Source organism: Tachyglossus aculeatus, chromosome 18 (genome assembly GCF_015852505.1).
Source record: "Tachyglossus aculeatus isolate mTacAcu1 chromosome 18, mTacAcu1.pri, whole genome shotgun sequence".
NCBI lineage: Eukaryota > Metazoa > Chordata > Mammalia > Monotremata > Tachyglossidae > Tachyglossus > Tachyglossus aculeatus.
This window is the reverse complement of record NC_052083.1, coordinates 30,945,777-30,968,187: the sequence shown is the minus strand read 5'-3', so window position 1 is coordinate 30,968,187 and position 22,411 is coordinate 30,945,777. Positions and strand designations below refer to the sequence as shown.

The 22,411-nt window shown below is 44.6% G+C and overlaps 1 protein-coding gene across 1 annotated transcript; it reads right to left on the bottom strand.

The window, feature by feature from the left end:
- Positions 1 to 10,020: 10,020 nt before the first annotated feature.
- On the bottom strand, positions 10,021 to 22,133 carry ICOSLG (inducible T cell costimulator ligand). Its single transcript, XM_038760699.1, has 6 exons — positions 22,045 to 22,133; positions 16,915 to 16,955; positions 15,200 to 15,553; positions 11,763 to 12,053; positions 10,734 to 10,907; positions 10,021 to 10,225 (listed from the first exon to the last, which is right to left on the bottom strand). Exons 1-6 carry the CDS (start codon positions 22,056 to 22,058, stop codon positions 10,137 to 10,139), a joined length of 963 nt encoding a protein of 320 aa, XP_038616627.1. The 5' UTR covers positions 22,059 to 22,133; the 3' UTR covers positions 10,021 to 10,136.
- Between the last annotated feature and the right edge of the window lie 278 nt (positions 22,134 to 22,411).

Genomic DNA, 22,411 nt, shown 5'->3' with positions numbered 1-22,411 from the left:
CCAAGGTCACACAGCAGACAGGTGGCAGAGCCGGGACTAGAACCCAGGTCCTGTGACTCCCAAGCCCGTGCTCTTTCCACCATTGATTCATTCATTCAATCGTATTTATTGAGTGCTTACTGCAAGCGCTTGAGAAGTACAAGTTGGCAACATATAGAGACGGTCCCTTACCCAACAACGGGCTCACAGTCTAGAAGGGGGAGACAGACAACAAGACAGAACATGTGGACAGGTGTCAAGTCATCAGAATAAATAGAAATAAAGCTAGATGCACATCATTAACACAATAAATAGAATCATAAATATGTACAAGTAAAATAGAGTAATAAATCTGTACAAACATATATACAGGTGCTGTGGGAAGGGGAAGGAGGTAGGGCGGGGGGATGGGGAGGAGGGGAGGGCAAGGGGGGCTCAGTCTGGGAAGGCCTCCTGGAGGAGGTGAGCTCTCAGTAGGGCTTTGAAGGGAGGAAGAGAGCAAGCTTGGCGGATGTGCGGAGGGAGGGCATTCCAGGCCAGGGGAAGGATGTGGGCCGGGGGTCGACGGCGGGACAGGCGAGAACGAGGTACAGTGAGGAGGTTAGCGGCAGAGGAGTGGAGGGTGAGGGCTGGGCTCCACCAGGCCATGCTGCTTCTCATTTGCACATTGCATTTTCACAGTGTCCATGATAATACAGGAATTCACCTTTGCTGACTCCTTGCCATTCTGGTAAGCACCGGTCAGACGCCGATGGTCACGAGGGGCAAGGTAGGCTCTACCTCAAGTGCGGGTGATGCACTTGAGTTGTTTTTTGTAATCGCGGTGATAGTTTGCACTGAGACATCCACACTCTCTCAGCTGATCCCTGTGCCTGGTGGCATACATTACCAGACACCTGGCAGGGAGAACTGCGGACAAGGAACAGAATGATCTCTGAGACGGATTTCGGTAAATGATCATTAAATATGGTACTCAGAGGGGCTCAATAAGGATCAGTGGTGGAGAGCTGGGTATTTTCCACGGTCTTGCTAAAGCCGGATGAAAACCAAAAACAAGACATGAAAAATAATACAAAGAACATCTGCCACAAAAAGAAACGAGTAGTAGTTTTGGGTTTTTTTATGGCATTTATAAAATGCTTACTATATGCCAGGCACTATACTAAGAGGTGGGGTAGATACAAGCTAATCAGGTTGGACAGAGTCCATGTTCCACATGAGCTCAGTCTTAACCCCCATTTTACAGATGTTAACAGGCACAGAGAAGTCAAATGACCTGCCTAAGGTCACACAGCAGACAGGTGGCAGAGCCAAGATTTGAATCCAGATCCTTTGTCTCCCAGGCCTGTGCTCTTCCCATTAGGCCTTGCTGTTTCCCATGAAACAAGTCAGAATAGAGTTGGAAAATGTCAGGAGTCAAAGAGCAAAGACTATACACACAAGGTAGAGTTCCCGCAGCTCACTTGCTTCAGAGAGCAGTGTAGAATCACCAGACATTCACTTCTAGCTTTCAGCAGATTTGGGAAGTTTAATTCCAGCAATGATCTGGTTCTGAAACCTTTGCACTGATGAGGAATATATAGTATATTCTAGTATATAGATAGATATAGATAGATAGATAGATATCTTTTAGACTGTGAGCCCACTGTTGGGTAGGGACTGTCTCTATATGTTGCCAACTTGTTCTTCCCAAGCGCTTAGTACAGTGCTCCGCACACAGTAAGCGCTCAATAAATACGATTGATGAATATCCTCTCCAAACGAGGTACCCATCTCCATCAGGTATTCAGCCTGTCCCAGTGATAGCGATTCTATCACCACGAATAGTTGTTGAATGCAGGTGGAATGAGAAAAGGGCTTTCAAAGAATACAGCTCCTGGGACTACATTTAAGCTCCTTGACTTCTGTTTCTCTTGTTTGCTCCCAAATGCCTGTTACAGTGCTCTGCACACAGTAGACAATCAAGTGCTTTGTACAGTACTCTGCACAAAGTAAGCCATCAGTAAATACCACTGAATAAATAATGATGATGAAAATGATTCATCTCATTTTCCTTCTAGTTCATCCCCCTTTATACAATCCAGGATTAGAAGTTCCCCTTGGGAATATTGCCTATCCATTGCACATCATCTATGGCTACCGTGATTACCACAGAGACAGCTTCAATAGCTCACCCATTTCCGGGCCTTGAGATTCAAGACCCTCTTTCAGTTCTCTCATCCCTCATCAATCCACTGTGACTCTCCAACAAGCTCTCTTTTTTCTCTCCAAGTAACCATCTATACTGTACCTTGCTTTTGATTCTCCATTGCCCATACCTTCATCGCTTCACACCACTGCTCAGAAATCCTTGCCCCTTCAAATCCACCAGATCACATCCCTCCTAATCATCAATGTGTTCCATCGATTCCCACTGTCCCACTCAAATCACCCCACAACCACTTTTACGCTTGTGTAGGTAGAGATGGATGTACACCATTTCCTTAGGCATTTATTTTCCACACAAGCTTCTGGAGGGAAGGGATTGTGTCTTTTACCCTTATTGTATTCACCAAGCTTTTAGTACAGTGCTATGCACCCAGGAAGTACCAAGTCAATACGATTTCCTGAATGATGGAGAAAATGGGAAATGGCTCAAGAAGGGCTTAAAGATATTCATGGAAAATAGATTACTGATGGATTATTTGAGGGAAGAGTTATGGATCTCGGGGAAGCAAAACAAGAGGATGGACAAATATTCTGAACCAACTTGCCCATGGTCTTATGAATGGGTTCACTTGTTTGCATTTTTCTCCTAATACCGTTGGTCCTCACTTAAGAAATAACTCTTCATTGCAGTGAATTGCCTTGGAGGCAACCAAATTTGCTACGAAGTAACAGCTTGATTAGTTCCACCCCTGGGAGAACAAACAAGGTGGTGTGATAGTTTTAATTTATTTCCCCCCACATGGAAGGGTGTGAGCATCTGTATATGTTCAGTACAGAAATGATTTAATTCTTAGTAATGATGTGGTACTCCACAGGGCACGCAGGTGATGGGATGACTAAACATGATATGACAAGGCTATCGTGTTTTCCGGTTTTTACAAGTTGAGATTATTTCTTCACCAAGCAGAACGGGTGCTGGAACCACTCCCCGAGACAGTATTGCAAAGTCGAAGAGCAGCTTTCTCCTTCCCTTCCTCCTGAACAGGGTGGAAGAGGGCTCCTTCAGTGGAGACTTCCAAAATATGGAGTGTTGACCTGAGAAACCTAGATCTTAAGTACAGCTCTCTGTCCTCTGGGCTGGAGATAAAAGCCATTCCCACATGCTCTTGGACCCCTTTATTGCCTGCTCTTTCCCTCCCACCATTGAGGGTCCCTGCTTCCAGCAGGCTCTGGGCCCACTGGGGATGGGAAGGGGGAAGCTGCTACCATACACATCCACAGAATGAGACCTCCACAAAACCCCAGGAAGGCTGCTGACTGTGGGTGTGCCCTGAATTCTGAGTCCCAGGGAGTCTGAAATTCTGCTCCTCTAGCCACAGCACTGACTCTGCTTTTATTTGGTGCGTTTGTCTGTTGGGTTTTAATGTTTCATCATTCCCGAAGGTCCTTTTCCCCACTTGGATTCTTAGATTGCGAGTCCCCCTGAGAGATAGTGATCATGTCTAATGCCTACCTGAGTATTCTCTCCTAGCACTTAGTGGTGTTTTAAAGTCAGTTAGCTCTTAATAAATACTATTACTTCCACAGCTCAATTATGTTTAAGAGTGTCAGAGGAAATTCCCCTTCTCTCCTCCCCCTCCATCTCTTCCTCCAGGCAGCAGACTATGGAAAAGAGTAAAAGCCTATCAGGCTTTTATTTTTCAACTTATCCTTCACTATCTAATGTAAGAGTCATGATTTTATGTTGATCGGAAATAGAAGTTGGGAAACCTATGAGAAGCCCTGGGGCAAGCTAGAATGCTAAAAAAACCCAAACAGGCCATATAAACTACCTTGCTCTCCCTCCTAGACTGACACTCCCATGTTGGACAGGGACGGTGTCTGGTCTGCTTATCTTTTATCTATCCCAGAGTTTGGGATATAGTAAGCACTTAAACATCATTATGGTTACAGGAACACAGCAGGACAGACTGGAGTCCAGCTTGGGTGTTTTCTTAAGAGGTGTTTATAAAACTGCTCATGTAACCATTAGGGATGATATATTGATTATATTCCAGGTGAATTATGGCTGCAGTGAAGAATAGCATATCTTCACCACCACCAGTGGGAAATAGGACAGTGTGAATCATGCGGTTCAACCCATAAACCCCAAGCCTCCAATTCAACAGTTTCAACCTCTTCCCCGCCCAGTTTTCCAGGGCTGGTAGCAGTTGGCCTAGTACACTTGTTTGTATTTAAATACTTTTCTTGCCCCCGTAGACCCTCTTGTAGAACTGGTAATGAGCAGTGAAGTGACTGAGTGGACAGTAGAAGTCAAGATCACAGATGATCCACTGACAGGATAGGTCAGGTCCTGAATAACTGAATAACTGTGATTTGGATGTAATGAGGTATTTACATTCCCAAAGAGTAGATGGAAGGAGTGGCATGGAATTTTTAAAATACTGTTGCCAACCAAGAGTGCTGCAAATGGGGTAGTTATTGGCGACAACTGGTAAACAAGGGGAGGTGAGAGTGAGAGACCCAATGTGGGAATGGAACTACTCTCCAAGGCGGAAGCTGTGGAATCAGCCTAGCACCTGGGGTCTACAGAACCTATTCTCACAATACTGGGATGAGTTTCTGGAACTCACCCACGATGGCTTGGTTTTGTCTGCAGCCATGTCTGTTCTAAAATCCCCCTAAATTTGAATAGAAGAACTTCAGAAAAAAAGAATATGCTGGGAAAAGTATTTCACCCCGATTTGGGGGGATTCAAAATTCTGATCTGCTTAAGGTCCAGTGATTCTGGCACGGGATGTGTCTACCAAATCTGTTATATTGTACTCTCCCAAGTACACAGTGCTCTGCACACAGTAAGTGCTCAATAAATACCACTGACTGATTGATTCAATCACCTCTCTGCTAGAATGCGTTCTCTTACCGAACTGGTGATGCCTGCTGCCACCTCTAGCAGTGGAAGCCCAACCCATTGCAGCTCACTTGAAGACAGCAGTGGAAAGTTTTCTTCTCCCACCTTCTCTGGTTTAGGAATTCAAGCTGAGCTGGAGGTAGTAATGCTTCCTTTCTTTCTCCACAGCATCCCTCTCTAAACCATTCCAACTGGTCCCGTTGGAAGATGGTTACTCATCTCCAAATCCCTTATGCACTTTCTCCACCTTCAAGGCATTACTAAGGTCACATCTTCTCCAAGAGGCTTTCCCCAATTAACCCCTCCTTTCCCCAGTTCACTCTCCCCTCTGTGTCTTTGCACTTGGATCTGTGCCCTTTGAGCATTTGATGTTCACCCCAACTGCAGAGCACTTTTTTACATATCTTTAAATTATATATTGTAAATTATTTAATGTCTGTCTTCCCCTCTAAACTGTAAGCTTTTTACAAGCACGGAATGGGTCCACTAATTCTGAAGTATTGTACTCTCCCAAGAGCTTAGTACGGTGCCTTACCACAAAGTAAGCGTTCAATAAATACTATTAATTGATTATGCTCCCATTTCAACCCATATTCTCGTGTTCTGCCTCACTGAAGATGGAGAAAAGGTGGCAAACAATCTCCACAGAGCCACAGAGTAACTCCTCATTGCCTTTAAAGTCTTTAGATTTGATAACCCACCTCTTTCTTTGTTAGAAAAAAAAATTTGCTGATTTTGTCAGGTCCCCACTGCCTAAAACTTCCAGGAGCAGAATCCCTGACCCTGGACTGATAGAGCTTAACAGGTCTAAACTTGGGGTGTCATTCAGATACTGTCTGGCCTAGTGGCATGGTGTGCCTTGCCCTCTGCCTTCAAATAGGACAAGAAAGCAAAATAAAAAGACTAAGTTGTCAGGTGAGCTTTTGAAAAACAGTTCTCAGCAATTACAGATACTTGCCCCAAAGCCACCCCAGAGAAAGGACTGTTCCCCCTATTTAAATAGATATTATTTCCCCTTCATCCACAACAGACATTATGAACCAGGTTTCATTCTGCACATTAATACGATGCCCAAGTTCTCCGACCAGAGCACAAGGCTGACCCTGCCTTTAAAGGGAACAAACAGGTGCATGCAGCTGGAACTCAGCTTCCTCCCAGGAGAATATGAGGCACGGCACTCCCAATCCATATAAAACTTTTATACCAGAAAAAATGATCACACGTACAGGTTTTACAATCATCAAAATACAATAGCCTTCTATAGAAGGAGAAACAAGTGTCTGAATCAGACCATTAATGACTCTGTCGAAACATCGCTGAATTCACCATGGATGTGGTATGAATTACCATTGAAAAAGATATGGGGGTTGAAATGGTAAATTTGTTTGACATTCATCTGGGTCTGCTACTTACAAAGTAACTCTGCCTGTACCAGGGATTATAACAAGGACCAATGAACAGAGAGATACACAGAAGGATATAGTACCTAACTGCAAAGTTTGGAACTCAGAACTACAAGCTGACAAATCTAACATGCTCCTTGCAGCCAGCGTTTTTTCACAGACCTGCACGCCAAGGTCATGCACACGAAACCTATTTGGGGAGGGCGTGTTCCGTAAGAAGCCAGAGAACAGAAGGCTAGGTCAGCTCCTGGGATTTACAATTGCTTCAGAGTGCATTAATGAGACGACGATTTAGATGGGTCAGCAGTCTAAGGTTGTAAAGATTATAATGCCGCATTCACTGAGAATGCCCATCTCTATTCACTTCCCAAATTAAAAGAAACAAATCCTCTTCATGTTCAAAGGAAAAAAAAAACAGGCTTTGGTGGTTAATGCTATAAAACAACTAAGAATGCTGGAGTCGAGTCTTCCTCTCTTCTCTTTTGAATGCCTTCATTTTTACTATGGATCGAGACACCACTCTTTAAGGTGATAGCTCTCTCTCCTGAGGTAGCTTTGGGGTACTTGATACCTTTCTTTCCCAGCCTCAACTTAAATTTAACCTTTAAAAACTTATCTTCAGTGTTGGGCTGTGGTGTTTATTTTAAGGCAAGACTTACGTAAATTGAACAAGCATTCCCTTGGCTCTTCAACTCCAGTGTACTAATGGACATGCTCCCGTCCATATTTATTTTTCAAATGGAGCAGTGTGCAATGAAGGAAACCCTAAATGAAGACTTCCTCATTTGAGAAGGAACTCAAGGCACCAGACACTGTTCCCATTTTCACTTGGATTCCAAATTGGGACCCCAAAACACAAATGACCAAGTGGGTTGGAAAAGGCTTATTTCCCCCTTTAAAAATGTAAGTGGCTTAGGCTGTGTCCAGCTAACCTGTATTACTGCTACTTTCACTGGATCTCACTGGATTCAGAGCATTATGGGTGGGGCAGGCAAGGCATCTGTCCTTTTTCATGTATTAGCTCTGATGGCAGTACTGATGTCGATATATTTTCTAAAAAGTAAAAAAAAATCTGGCTCATTTCCTTTGGCAAATTCCAAACTGTTTACTGATGACCCTCTTTTCCTATTAAAATTTTCTCCAAGTTTTTCTGGGACAAGATTATTTTCCATGGCTTAGTGCCAGATAGCCTTAAGGAACTTAATTGTGTGTTCAAAGGGAAAATATTTTACAATCCAGTTGCTGTTTTATTCCCCCACTGAAAAACATCAACAGATTGGCCTTTCGGGGAGGGGGGGATTTTTTTTTTCCAAAGCAAAACAGGAAACAGTTTTTCTCAGTTCTTCTCCAAAGTTCTCATAAGACAATACATTTCAATGAAGCCTAATGTCCCATACCATTTGACTCCAGCTGGCTCTATTGTCAGAATCATGTACAAATCCACACGTACATACATAAAACACACTATTTTTGAAAAGTTTTGTGCTTTAAATGCAGAATTCAATCCTGCCTCCAGTGGCGGGAATATTCCTTCCTGGATCGTCTCCCTTCTGTGGTCCTGGGTTTTGCTCTTTTTCCACACTCTGGGTCTTCTTCGCTGTTCAGACTTCCCCCTCTCCCCTTTTTGAGTTTCAGGGGCTGCTGCCCAGGTGGGTTCCCTCTGGGTCCAAGGACCTTTCTCCATCTTCCAGCCTCTGGAAGGAGAATCCTGACCTGAGGTTCCAGATGCTGCTGTTGAGATTTTGCCCACACCAGGGTAAGGTTTCTCAAGGCTCCTCATCTTCCGGCGGGGGTCCCAGGCCCCAGCAACAATCTTCTTTTCCTGCTCCTACCTCCTCACTACCGTTGCATAGCCCCCAGATAGCCTCCCTGAGTGCATATAGTTTGGGCAGGCAAGGAGAGACCTACATCTGGATGGAAGAGAGTCAGAGAGATAGCCCACTGATTATGGAGCTATCATAATAGGTAGACCTTTTCTGACCTTGCTTTTGCCCCACTCTCTTTGGCTCTGGAAGCGCAAACCTTCCAAAAGGTCCAATTCCAAATTTTTAACTAGGGATATTACTGGAACAGTCTCACATCTGGTCTGTCCAGTTTCCTCAACAGGAAGGAATGCATATGGGGAATGGAGGGGGAACCAGGGTCAACAAAAATGAAGGCCAGCCTCGTTTCTACGCTGCCTCTGTATCAGCCAGGATGCTACATGTCCTGCTGTCAAGAAGAGAAGGCAGCAAGAGGCAGAGTTCTTAGATTCTCCTGCTGCCGATAGCACTCCAGGTCCGAATCCTTGCCCTTTTTGCTGGGAAACAGCGTTACACTTTCGGCCAAGGGAACGGGCTGAGATTCTGACAGTGCTCTGGCCTCAGAGAATTTGTTTCAAGGCCCCTAATTCTAAGTCTAATGATTTTGGCAGGTGGAAAGGCAAAGACAGCGTGATTTTCCTTCTTCCGGTCAAAGACGGTGGGAACCGTTGGCCCTTCTCTGTGCAGAAGGAAGACGGCATCATAAATAGCCACTGCTCCGAGCTGCCCCGCCATTTCACCAGCAGCTCCATCTTCGGTTTTGAAGGTTTCCCCTTCAAACATGATCTTTAAAAAACAAACAAAAAAGTCGGGGTTGCGTGGAAAGAATAAGGAATAAAGGACTGACTTGCGATCGATATTCCGTTTCTCAGTGTACTTCACATCAAGGTTGAGAGACCCCCCCCCATCCCAAATTTGCTTTATTTTCTGGGAAGAAATACAGTTGTCTTTAGGCTGGGAACATGCAGATGATTTTATGGGGTGGTGGGATGGCTACTTGACCTGCCCATCTTATTCTTGGTGAAAAACAGGCATCAGGCAACCCCACCTCACACCTGCAGATCTTCCCCTTTCCTCTCCGTGACCACGCAAGTGAGGGGAGGGCTAACATCCCTCCCCCGATCCCCTCAGCATTTTGGGTGGTCCCCGCTGCAGCTGAAGAACCTAAACTAAATGTGATCTGGGGATGCTACAATCTGGGCATGGAAGTCCAAGCATTTAAATTGAGCGTGACAGGTTGATGGAAGGGGATAAAACAACAACAACTAGGGCAATACAGACTGAGCAGTTTAGTCCAGAGATCCCCAATTCCGGGTTACTTGTACATTTTACTTCAATTGTTCAAGGCTTCCTTAAAAATCTGGGCTGGCCCCAACTAAACTGGGATGTATGGTCAGCCTGTGTACGCTGCTTAGGTAGGGCATTTTCTGCAAAGTAGGATCTTTCCAGTGAAGTCACTGTGGCACCTGTGCTTTCAGGTATCCCTTTGCCCACTAGATTAGCGTTGTATCTCCCCCAGTGCTTAGAACAGTGCTTGACACACAGTAAGCGCTTAACAAATACTATCATCATTATTAACTCACACACCCTACAATATCAGGTAAAACCCTTAAAGGCTCAGAGTACTTCCCCTTTCATGCTTTCACTAATCATTTCCTGAATTTTGTTTAAATCAAGTATGATAAAACTTGTGATTTGTCTGCCATACACACAACTTCCCCTTCACTTTTCAAAACACGTGACAAAAAGAAGATTCAATTTGCATTTTTTTTTTAAATTCTAGATTGGCGGAAAAGATATCTTAAGTGTCAACCTATTTTTTCAAGGGAGCTAATGAGGGCCAAGACACCCATAGTCCTCGTCAAAATTTCAAAATTCTATTTTTTTATTCCCTCAAGGGCCTAGAATTCTAATCAATTTGCTTTTTTGTTCCTTACCAGCATAATGCACATGCTCTGTCCCATCTCCTTTTCGCTGACCACCTGTTAAAACAATAAAATTATATTCAGTAGTGACAACAAGAAAAAAAAATTGCCTAAAACTATCTGGCTCTCCCCTTTCATGAGTAGAAGGATAGTAATTGCCCCCCACCTTCCCACCCTGGGATATCAGGGAAGGAAACCGAAACTTGTTTCCTCGCCTGGATCCTTGTATCTGCACAGGGAGGAGAGAAACATCCTAGGAATAACTGCAATTGAACAATTCATAGGCAGACAACTTGATTGCCAATGAATTCTACCACCGTTGCTATTTACTTGTTAATTTTCAGGGGAGTACTAAAGATTGTCATAATTTTGGGTTGCATGCAGTCCGAATGTTCTAGGGTATAGCTGATAGGGCCTGTTAAATGGGGCACTGCAGCCTTCATGCATGAGCACTCATGAAAAGGGATAAATTCACTGTATGTGCAATGATTCAAAATACCTAGACTTTTAGAAGACTCCAAATAAGACATAATGTATTTGAGAACTGTAGGGTTGTTTGAGTTACCTGAATAAAATGGATGGTGATATTTGTTTCTACACAGCCAGATGCCAGTCGCAACACCCGCCATCACAGCCAAAATGCCCAAGACCCCAAGAGTAGTAGCACTTCTTGTTACTGGCAGCGCAGGTGAGTTGGTGGGATTTGTATAGGCGATGGATGGCAGCTTGGTTGGATCTTCTGGAGAGGAGAAAAAGTTTAAGACTTGGGAAAGAAAGAAGTGCTTCTTTCCCATGTATCTCAAAGTGCCATATGTGGTATTGAACTTCCAGCATCATATTTTTTAAACATTTTTAAATATTTCTTGAAAGCAAAGAATCATACCTAAAAACAGTCTTGCTTTCCTAATTTCTCATAATCCTTCATCCTCCCGTCATCCTTCTTATTCCCATCCTCCTCTCTCCCAAGTCTGCTGGCATATAATTTCAGGACAATTTCTTTACTTCTAAGTATAGAATCTCATGGGGTTTTATCACCTGGAGGATTGGTGTTGACCATTTTGAACTTAAGAAGAAAATTTCCTGACAATCACAGCTTTCAAGCCATGCTTTGTGTGACCCACTTATCCTCCAGTTTAGTGTTTCGAAGGAAAAAAAATACACACTGTGTTAAGCCAGTTCAACTGTGAGAGTCCCAAATGACAGCTCTACTTCAGTGGGTTGCCTTTGATTCAACAATCTTTCCAAGCAGCAACAATGAGAATGCATACCATCCTCTGTTCCCATGCCCAGGGAGAGGACCACTGCTTCAGAAGGAAGCTGGTCTTATGGAGACCAGGAAGCCAATATTCTATAGTTGTTCTTACTGAGGGCAAAGTCATCAATGACTTTTCTTATGGAAAGGTTTTCTTTGGCATTAAAACATCCCCAAAACATTGCCTTCCTGGTATACACAAAGAGTTCTTGTGGGTTAGTGGAAAAGAAACCCTAGAAGGAGTCTGATGGCTACACGATGGTATTGTTTTAGACACAAATTTCTATTTTGAGGGTGTCAGAGTGGCCTTCAATAATATGCATATTCAACCGTTCCACGAACCTGATTTTATGAAAGCTGTTAGGTTTTGCTTTAGTAGCGGGTTTTCTACAGAGCATCCTATTCTCGTGTTAGAAGTCCATGTGATCTTCACTGTGCTGAAGACATCGTACAGGCCTCTCTCGTTCTTGGAGATGTTATGATTTTGGGCGGCTGGATCGAGGAGGCCGTCGTGCCCATTTATCCAGTAGACAGATGGCTTTGGATAAACATCACTAGCATTGCAAACGAAGATTACTTCTTTTCCGACAATTGGGTCACTAGGCCCGCTGATTACTGGTCCGCTGGAATTAGCTGCCGAAGGAAATGAGAGCATCAGCAATCCTGTCCAAGTTCTTCAGGAAATGAATGTGTATATATTTGCGATGTTCATCTTTATCTTAAGGAATGAAACCTTCAAGGGAGAAGCAGCGTGGCCTAGTAGATAAAGCACGGGCCTGGGAGTTGGAAGGACCTGGGTTCTAATTCCGACTCCACCACATGTCTGCTGTGTGACCCTGGGCAAGTCACTTAACATCTCTGGGCTTCAGTTACCTCAGGAAATGAATGTGTATATATTTGCGATGTTCATCTTTATCTTAAGGAAAGAAACCTTCAAGGGAGAAGCAGCGTGGCCTAGTAGATAAAGCACGGGCCTGGGAGTTGGAAGGACCTGGGTTCTAATTCCGACTCCACCACATGTCTGCTGTGTGACCCTGGGCAAGTCACTTAACATCTCTGGGCTTCAGTTACCTCATCTGTATAATGGGGATTAAGAGTGTGCGCCCCAGGTGGGATAGGGACTGTGTCCACCCCACGCTTAGAACAGTCCTTACAACAGTTAAGCACATAGTAAGGGCTTAACAAGTACCATAATAATTATTATTAATCCTTAAAGAACAGTGCGGGAGAGCCCCAAATGTGGCATGGAAGGAGGATGGCAGATAGCTGGAGATGGCACAGTACATAGGGCATGTGCCTAGAAGTCAGATGGTGATCCCAGCCCTGACACTTGTCTGCTGTGTGACCTTGGACAAGTCATTTGGCTTCTCTGTGCCTCAGTTATCTCTTCTGTAAAATGGGGATTGAGACAGGGAGCCTCACAAGGGCAGAGACTATGTCCAACTTGATTTGCTTGTAATAATAATAATGATGATGGTATTTGTTAAGCGCTTACTATGTGCCAAGCACTGTTCTGAGCGCTGGGAGGGATACAAGGTCATCAGGTTGTCCCTCGTGGGGCTCACAGTCTTAATCCCCATTTTACGGATGAGGGAACTGAGGCCCAGAGAAGTGAAGTGACTTGCCCAAAGTCACACAGCTGACAAGTGGCAGAGCTGGGATTAGAACCCATGACCTCTGCCTCCCAAGCCTGGTCTCTTTCCACTGAGCCACGCTGCTTTTCCGTGCTCTCTTGTATCCAACCCACCTCTTAGTACAGTGCCTGGCATGCAGTAATCGCCTAACAAATACCACAATTATTATTATTATTATCCACCATGGCTAAAGGGCTTGCCCCTGTTGGGTGAGGGACCCTACCCCACACCCCAGCCTCTGGAAACACTGGAGAGACCCTCGGCCACGTCCCAGTACCCTGTGGTTTATTTGGCCAAGGAGGACCGTGAGCTCGTCTCTAGACGTATGCTCACTGTGGGCAAGGAACATGTCTACCAAGTGTGTTGTATTATATCAATCAATCAATCATATTTATTGAGCGCTTACTGTGTGCAGAGCACTGTACTAAGCGCTTGGGAAGTACAAGTCGGCAACACATAGAGACAGTCCCTACCCAACAGCGGGCTCACAGTCTAGAAGGGGGAGACAAAGAACGAAACCAAACATACTAACAAAATAAAATAGAATAGATATGTACAAGTAACATAAATAGAGTGATAAATATGTACAAACATATATACCTATATACAGGTGCTGTGGGGAAGGGAAGGAGGATATGTATATGTACTCTCTCAAGTGCTTATTGAGTGCCCTGCACTCAGTAAGCGCTCAATAAATACCACTGATGATGAGAAAGTGACATGACCCTCATCTCATGGATAATTATGCGGTGAACCCAATCCAGGTTCAAACTAACCTCCTGGAGTGACCGGGGGAGGGTGGGAGGGCAAGGAAAGCCTCTCTGGGGTTTAGAGGGGGACATTTTGAGTTCTCCAATGGCCATCCAAAGTGCCAGGCCAGCTGCTCGGTGACCTTTTAACTAGCAACTTCCAATGTGTTTTTAGACTGTGAGCCCCCTTTTAGACTGTGAGCCCACTGTTGGGTAGGGACTGTCTCTATACGTTGCCAATTTGTACTTCCCAAGCACTTAGTACAGTGCTCTGCGCATAGTAAGCGCTCAATAAATACGATTGATTGATGTGTGGCAACGTGGTTACGCTGCAGGGAACCTCAAGCCACTGAAGTGGGGCGGCCCACCCCCACCCCTCTCCTTTTAGGCTGACTGATTTCTGGGATCCAGCAGACCCTGGGCTGACTTGCTTTCATCATCTACAATTACTTCGAGAAGGATGGAGCTAATTCTCAAGCCGTCCATTCTTTCCCTTTGAAAGTTTCTCCAGCAAAAGTGGGCAATTATTTGGGCTGGAGGCATCTTTAATGAGTTTTTGAAAGCCGAAGCGGGCTAGACACATAAAATATCTGCCGCGTACAGTGCCCGTTAACAAAACTATTTTAGCCTTTCTTGGATAAAGAACCCTTCATATTATTGCCACCCAGATTTACAACATCAATAAAACAAGCTAATAAACTTGATACGAGTAATCTCATATACAACGATGATAATCATAATAATAATGTTGGTATTTGTTAAGCGCTTACTATGTGCCATAGCACTGTTCTAAGCGCTGGGGTGGATACAAGGTAATCAGGTTGCCCCACGTGGGGCTCACAGTCTTTATCCCCATTTTACAGATGAGGGAACGGAGGCCCAGAGATGTGAAGTGACTTGCCCAAAGTCACACAGTGGACAAGTGGCGGAGCCGGGATTTGAACCCATGACCTCTGACTCCAAAGCCCGTGCCCTTTCCACTGAGCCACGATACTACTACTATCATCATCATCAATCGTATTTATTGAGCGCTTACTATGTGCAGAGCACTGTACTAAGCGCTTGGGAAGTACAAATTGGCAACATCTAGAGACAGTCCCTACCCAACAGTGGGCTCACAGTCTAAAAGGGGGAGACAGAGAACAAAACCAAACATACTAACAAAATAAAATAAATAGAATAGATATGTACAAATAAAATAAATAAATAAATAGAGTACTACTACTATTAATAATAATGGCATTTATTAAGCGCTTACTATATGCAAAGCACTGTGATATTATGTAGACTCTTGCTTTGGGTGGATTTAGTGGTGGGCTGGATGTGGCCCCCCGAATCTGTATTTTGCCCACTCCGTTCTCACTCTTCATGCTGTTTTTGTCTCTTTAGTTCTTACCTGCCACTAGGAGCCTGACTTCGGTGCTGAAAAATTTCTTGAATACTTTCTCTTTCTTTCCCGCTATGCAGTCAAATTCCTGTTCATCTTGCAGACTGATGTTTGACAAAACAAGAGAAAAATCCCCCGTTTTCATATTTTCTATATTTAGCCGTGTCCTGTTTTTATATCCAGGATCCTCAAAAGTGCTGGAATTCTCACCAGGAGAATACATTCTTAGTACAGTGCTTGGACTTGCCGTTTGCCAGTAAACCCATAGGGTTTTCAAATCAAAGCGCTCCGGGGAAGGATTAATGCAGCTTAGTTCAACACTGCTTCCTATTATGCCGACGACTTCCTTTTTTTCACTAATCACTGCAAATATGAAAAAAAAATTAATGTTCCAAGTCTGCCTTCCAGTTTCATATTATTTATTTTACTATTATAGCTGTCAGATAGTACATATTTCATCATGCCTGTTACCACAGGTGCTCTGTGCCAAGGGTTAATAAGCCAATTAGAATGTAAGGGCCTTGTGGGCAGGGAATGTGTCTTATGCTTCTGTTGTGGTTTCCCCAACCTCTCAGTACAGTGTATCACACTCAATAGGGGCTCAACCAATACCTTTACTATCACTACTACTACTTCACAAAAGAAGAATTTTAAAATTCTAAAATTTCTAATTAAGGACATAATTATAAGGGGCTCTTGAATAGCATAATAATCACAATAATCATATTTACTAAGTGTTTGCTATGTGTTAAGCACTGTTCTAAGCACTAGGGTAGATACAAGGTGATCAGATTGGACACAGTCCCTGTCCCACATGGGACTCATAGTCTAAGTAGGAGGGAGAATATTAGCATTCCCTAAGAAAGACTATGGAGCAAGAAGAGTTTTTTTGTCCCATTTTGTTCTGGGTAGCTACATCCTTTCGCTGCTTCTTGGGTTCTCTTTCCTCCTCCTCAAGCCTATATTTAGTTGCTTAGTGCCCAAACTGTGATTTTCTAATCCTAAACTGGAGGATTTTACCAGTTTGTCAACTATAGGAGAAAAGCACTAGTCTAGAATTCCCTCCCACTTCTAGGAGTCTTTTTAAAGATGGACATTGCAGTGGCTGTTAGAAAACATAGGTTAGACACTCTTGTCTGAATCTTACAATTTTCATTCAGGGGAGTGGGAGGGGGGACAATTTTTTCTAGTATTTGTTTATATTTGGTTGATCAATTTGACCCAAAACATCCTGGGAATTTACCACAATTTAAACAAATTCTTCTGAATGCCTACTGTGGAATTCAATGAGACTGTTTGTATCTCCTTTTAATTCCCAGTCCATCTTATCTCATGCTCATCAAATAACCTCCCAGATACTCTACCTGGCCTCCTGTTTGACAGGCCTGAAGAATACTTTATTATTACCTTTGATGATCTTTACAAGATCTCCTCATATTCCTTTCTGGGCTGACTAATTTGTTGCCTGACACTTAGTGGTGGGGTTTTTGTTGGTTTTTTTTGTTGTTGTTGTTCTGCTGAGGGAGTTTACATGACTATGGACACACAAATCATACAGCAATCAATCATATTTATTGAGCGCTTACTGTGTGCAGGGTAGCCCCATTCCCTGCCCCCACAACAAGTTCACAGTCTAGAGGGGGATTAGACACTAATATAAATAGACTATATCAGACTCTGTATGCACGATAAATTAAACTATGCATAAACTATTTTGTACTTACCATCTCTGATACCACAAAGAAGCACCAACAGAAGTCTGGTACTGCAATGAAACAAAAATGAAAAAAATACTGTAGTTAGCGTAAATATTCAACAAACAACGCAATGGTGGTAATAGTACAGTATCGTAACCTACCCAAGACATACACGGTGAAATTTTACCAATCAGCAACCTTTCAGAGTTATGTCAGTTGAGGAAGAAACAAGTGAAAAATAACACCCAGGCTAATTTAGAAGAGAAGGTGGAGTAAAATTAACAGTACCCTTCAGGCTGCAAGCTCCCTCTAGACTGTAAGCTCATCACGGACAGGGAACGTGTCTACCAACTCTACTGTGTTGTACTATCCCAAGTGCTTAGTACAGTGCTCTGCACACAGTAAGCACTCAAATACTACAGATTACAGCTGGGCTACTTTAAAAATATTGGCGTGGAACCAGATGATTCACCTATCTTCAGTCAGTCAACGAGGCATATCATGTCTTAGGTTTTAAGGTACCGATGTAAAATGTCATTCTCTAGTATTTACCAAGGACCAGCGGAAATAGGCACAGCAATATGGGAGAAAGAAAAAATACCAGTTGAACTACTTTTTGGGTCTACTGTAATGCAATACTGGAATTTCTCAGTTTCTGGTTCCAGGGCATATTTTCGAATTTATAGTCCATAATTTATTTATATTAATATCTGCCTCCCCCCTCAGCTGGAAACTCATTATGAGGAGGGACTGTGTCTACCAATTCTGTTGTATTGTACTCTCCCAAGTGCTCTAGATACCGTAAGTGCTCAACAGATACCATTAACTGATTACTCCCGGATTGATTCTTAAGAAAGAAAGAAGAAGAGAAGTAAAAAAAAGGTGACTGCACTTCCAGAATGATTCTTGAGGAGAGGGAGAAAGGGAGGGATGGAAATATGGCAGATATTTCCTAGAAGATTTTCAATCTCCTTGAATATCATGGGAAGAAAACTCCCCAATGGTATTTTTTTCTATTCTTTTGCTTTGCTCTTGAGAGAACCCCAATTTATGAACTTTCTCATCTTTTTTTAAAAATGGTATTTGCTAATCACTATGTGCCAGTCATTGTACTAAGTGCTGAGGTAGATACCCTCGCCTTCTTCAGGCAAACTGCCTCAGTGGTGTCTCTTGACCTGCCTTCCTTACCCAGAAGAAACAGGCCTTCCCCCTCCACCTGTTAGATTAACCAAACAATAGTAATTAGCGCTCACCCCATGAAGAACGCTGCTCTAAACGCTGGGGAGAGTACAGTAGAGTAAGTAGAAACAATCCTACCCTCAAGGAGCAGATGAGACAGACGCTAAAATAAATTCCAGGTAGGTGGAAGCAATAGGTGATAAGGATAGGAGTTTGTTACATGTACATGGCGCTGGGCAGGTGTAGACCCCACAGGTGAGTCCGGGGGGGAAGGGAGTGTGAGAAGCAACGGGGCCTAATAATAATAATAATGATGGCATTTATTAAGCGCTTACTATGTGCAAAGCACTGTTCTACGCGCTGAATACTTTTGGTATTTGTTAAGCGCTTACTATGTGCAAAGCACTGTTCTAAGCGCTGGGGAGGATACAAAGTGATCAGGTTGTCCCATGTGGGGCTCCCAATCTTAATCCCCATTTTGCAGATGAGGTAACTGAGGCCCAGAGAAGTGAAGTGACTTGCCCAAAGTCACACAGCTGACAAGCAGCGGAGGTGGGATTTGAACTCATGACCTCTGACTCCAAAGCTCAGGCTATTTCCCCTGAGCCAAGCGCTTACTATGTGTCAAGCACTGTTCTAAGTGCTGGGGGAGATACAAGGTGAGCCGGTTGCCCCACGGGGGGCTCACAGTCTTCATCCCCATTTTCCAGATGAGGTCACTGAGGCCCAGAGAAGTGAAGTGACTTGGCCACGGTCACACAGCTGACAACTGGCAGAGCCGGAATTTGAACCCATGACCTCGGACTCCCAAGCCCGGGCTCTTTCCACTGAGCCACGCTGCTTCTCAGAGCATGGACTTGGCAGTCAGAAGGACCTGGGTTCTAATTCTGACTCCACCACTTATGTTCTGTGTGTCCCTGGGTAAATTTATTCATTCAGTCATATTTACTGAGCGCTTACTGTGTGCAGAGCACCGTACTAAGCGCTTGGGAGGTACAAATCAGCAACATATAGAGACGGTCCCTGCCTGACAGTGGTCTCACAGTCACTTCACTTCTCTGTGCCTCAGTTCCCTCATCTATCTAGCTTTAATTCTATTTGTTCTATTTATTTTATTTTGTTAGTATGTTTGGTTTTGTTCTCTGACTCCCCCTTTTAGACTGTGAGCCCACTGTTGGGTAGGGACTGTCTCTATATGTTGCCAACCTGTACTTCCCAAGCGCTTAGTACAGTGCTCTGCACACAGTAAGCGCTCAATAAATACGATTGATTGATTGATTGATTGTTCTGACGATTTTGACACCTGTCTACATGTTTTGTTTTGTCACCTGTCTCCCCCTTCTAGACTGTAAGCCCGCTGTTGGGTAGGGACTGTCTCTATATGTTGCCGACTTGTACTTCCCAAGTGCTTAGTACAGTGCTCTGCACACAGTAAGCGCTCAATAAATACGATTGATTGATTGATTGTTCTGACGATTTTGACACCTGTCTACATGTTTTGTTTTGTCGCCTGTCTCCCCCTTCTAGACTGTAAGCCCGTTGTTGGGTAGGGACCGTCTCTATATGTTGCCGACTTGTACTTCCCAAGCGCTTAGTCCAGTGCTCCGCACACAGTAAGCGCTCAATAAATACGACTGACTGACTGACTGACTGACTGACTGAATGTAAAAAAGGGGATGAAGACTGTGAGCTCCATGTGGGACAGGGACTGTGTCCAACCTGATTATCTTGCATCTACCCCAGTGCTTTGTCCAGTGTCTGGCACATAATGATTATAGCATCTGTGAAGCGCTTATTATGTGCCCAGCACTGTTTCAAGCTCTGGGGGGAGATTCACAGTCTTTATCCCCATTTTCCAGAGGAGGGAGTCGAGGCCTAGAGAATTGACTCACCCAAGGTTGTTCTGACGATTGACACCTGTCTACATGTTTTGTTTTCTGTCTCCCCCTTCTACACTGTGAGCCCGCTGTTGGGTAGGGACCGTCTCTATATGTTGCCGACTTGTACTTCCCAAGCGCTTAGTACAGTGCTCTGCACACAGTAAGCGCTCAATAAATACGATTGATTGATTCTCTATACTGTACCATACTATACTGTACTATACGACATACTATCCTATTCCCAAGCGCTTAGTACAGTGCTCTACACACTGTAAGCGCTCCATAAATACGATTGATTGACTGATTCTCTATACCGTACCATACTATACTGTACTATACAACACACTATCCTATTCCCAAGCACTTAGTACAGTGCTCTACACACTGTAAGCGCTCCATAAGTACGATTGATTGATTGATTCTCTATACTGTACCATACTATACGACACACTATCCTATTCCCAAGCGCTTAGTACAGCGCTCTACACACTGTAAGCGCTCCATAAATACGATTGATTGATTGATTCTCTATACTGTACCCTACTATGCTGTACTATACGACACACTATCCTATTCCCAAGCGCTTAGCACAGCGCTCTACACACTGTAAACGCTCCATAAATACGATTGATTGATTCTCTATACTGTACCATACTATACCGTACTATACGACACACTATCCTATTCCCAAGCGCTTAGTACAGTGCTCTACACACTGTAAGCGCTCCATAAATACGATTGATTGATTGATTCTCTATACTGTACCCTACTATGCTGTACTATACGACACACTATCCTATTCCCAAGTGCTTAGTACAGTGCTCTACACACTGTAAGCGCTCCATAAATACGATTGATTGATTGATTGATTCTCTATACTGTACCCTACTATGCTGTACTATACGACATACTATCCTGTTCCCAAGCGCTTAGTACAGCGCTCTACACACAGTAAGCGCTCCATAAATATGATTGATTGATTCTCTATACCGTACCATACTATACTGTACTATACAACACACTATCCTATTCCCAAGCGCTTAGCACAGCGCTCTACACTGTAAGCGCTCCCTAAATATGATTGATTGATTCTCTATACTGTACCATACTATACCGTACTATACGACACACTATCCTATTCCCAAGCGCTTAGTACAGTGCTCTACACACTGTAAGCGCTCCATAAATACGATTGATTGATTCTCTATACCGTACCCTACTATACTGTACTATACGACACACTATCCTATTCCCAAGCACTTAGTACAGTGCTCTACACACTGTAAGCGCTACATAAATACGATTGATTGATTGATTCTCTATACCGTACCATACTATACCGTACTATACGACACACTATCCTATTCCCAAGCGCTTAGCACAGCGCTCTACACACAGGAAGCGCTCCATAAATACGATTGATTGATTGATTGTCTATACCGTACCATACTGTACTGTACTATACGACACACTATCCTATTCCCAAGCGCTTAGCACAGTGCTCTGCACACAGGAAGCGCTCCATAAATACGATTGATTGATTGATTGTCTATACCGTACCATACTGTACTGTACTATACGACACACTATCCTATTCCCAAGCGCTTAGCACAGCGCTCTGCACACAGTAAGCGCTCCATAAATACGATTGATTCTCTACACTGTACCCTACTATACCGTACTATACGACACACTATCCTATTCCCAAGCGCTTAGTACTCTACACACTGTAAGCGCTCCATAAATAAATACGATTGAATGAATGAATGAATGAATGAATGAACGATATAGTCCCCCAAGCTGGACCTTCAGCCCGAGAGCGCGCGGCGCATGCGCAGTCGAAGCCCGGGTGGGGGGGGGAGAACGGCGCCCCCTGCCGGCCGGCGCAGCCCCCGACCACCCCACCCCCCCCCGGGGGCGCGCGAGATGGGCTTCACCCCGGCTCCTTCCCCCCCCCGCCCCCCCCGCCCCATGGTTCGGTCCGGCGGGGTGGGTCCGGGTTCGCTGGGGCCGACCGCCGCTCCGCCCCCTGCTGGCCGGCGCCGGGACGGAGCGCGCGCGCGCGCCCCCTGCCGGCCCCCCGGGCGCGCCCCCTCACCTTTTCGGCCCCATGGTGCTGGCGGCGGGAGCGAGCGGCGCGCACCTGCCCGGTTCCTGCTGTTGTCACCGATGCAGCTGCTGCAGCCGCCGATGCAGCTGCTGCAGCCACCAATGCAACGGCTAATGCCGCCGCCGCAGTCCCCGTGGAGCCTGCCGCCCCGTGCCCACCCAATTTGCCTGGTCCCAGCGACCAACGCAGTTGCTGCCTCTGCTGCAGCCCCCAGTGCCACCGCAACTACCAACGCAGTTGCTGCCTCCGCTGCAGCCCCCAGTGCCACCGCAACTACCAATGCAGTTGCTGCCTCCGCTGCAGCCGCAGTCCCCGTGGAGCCTGCCGCTCTCCCTCCCCGTGCCCACCCAATTTG

Coding starts and splice junctions, on each gene's coding strand:
- ICOSLG (XM_038760699.1), bottom strand. Junction 15,554..16,914: donor TCTTTGTGGTATCAGAGATG/GTAAGTACAAAA, acceptor TCATATTTGCAG/TGATTAGTGAAAAAAAGGAA. Junction 10,908..11,762: donor AACAGCTTTCATAAAATCAG/GTTCGTGGAACG, acceptor TCTCCTCTCCAG/AAGATCCAACCAAGCTGCCA.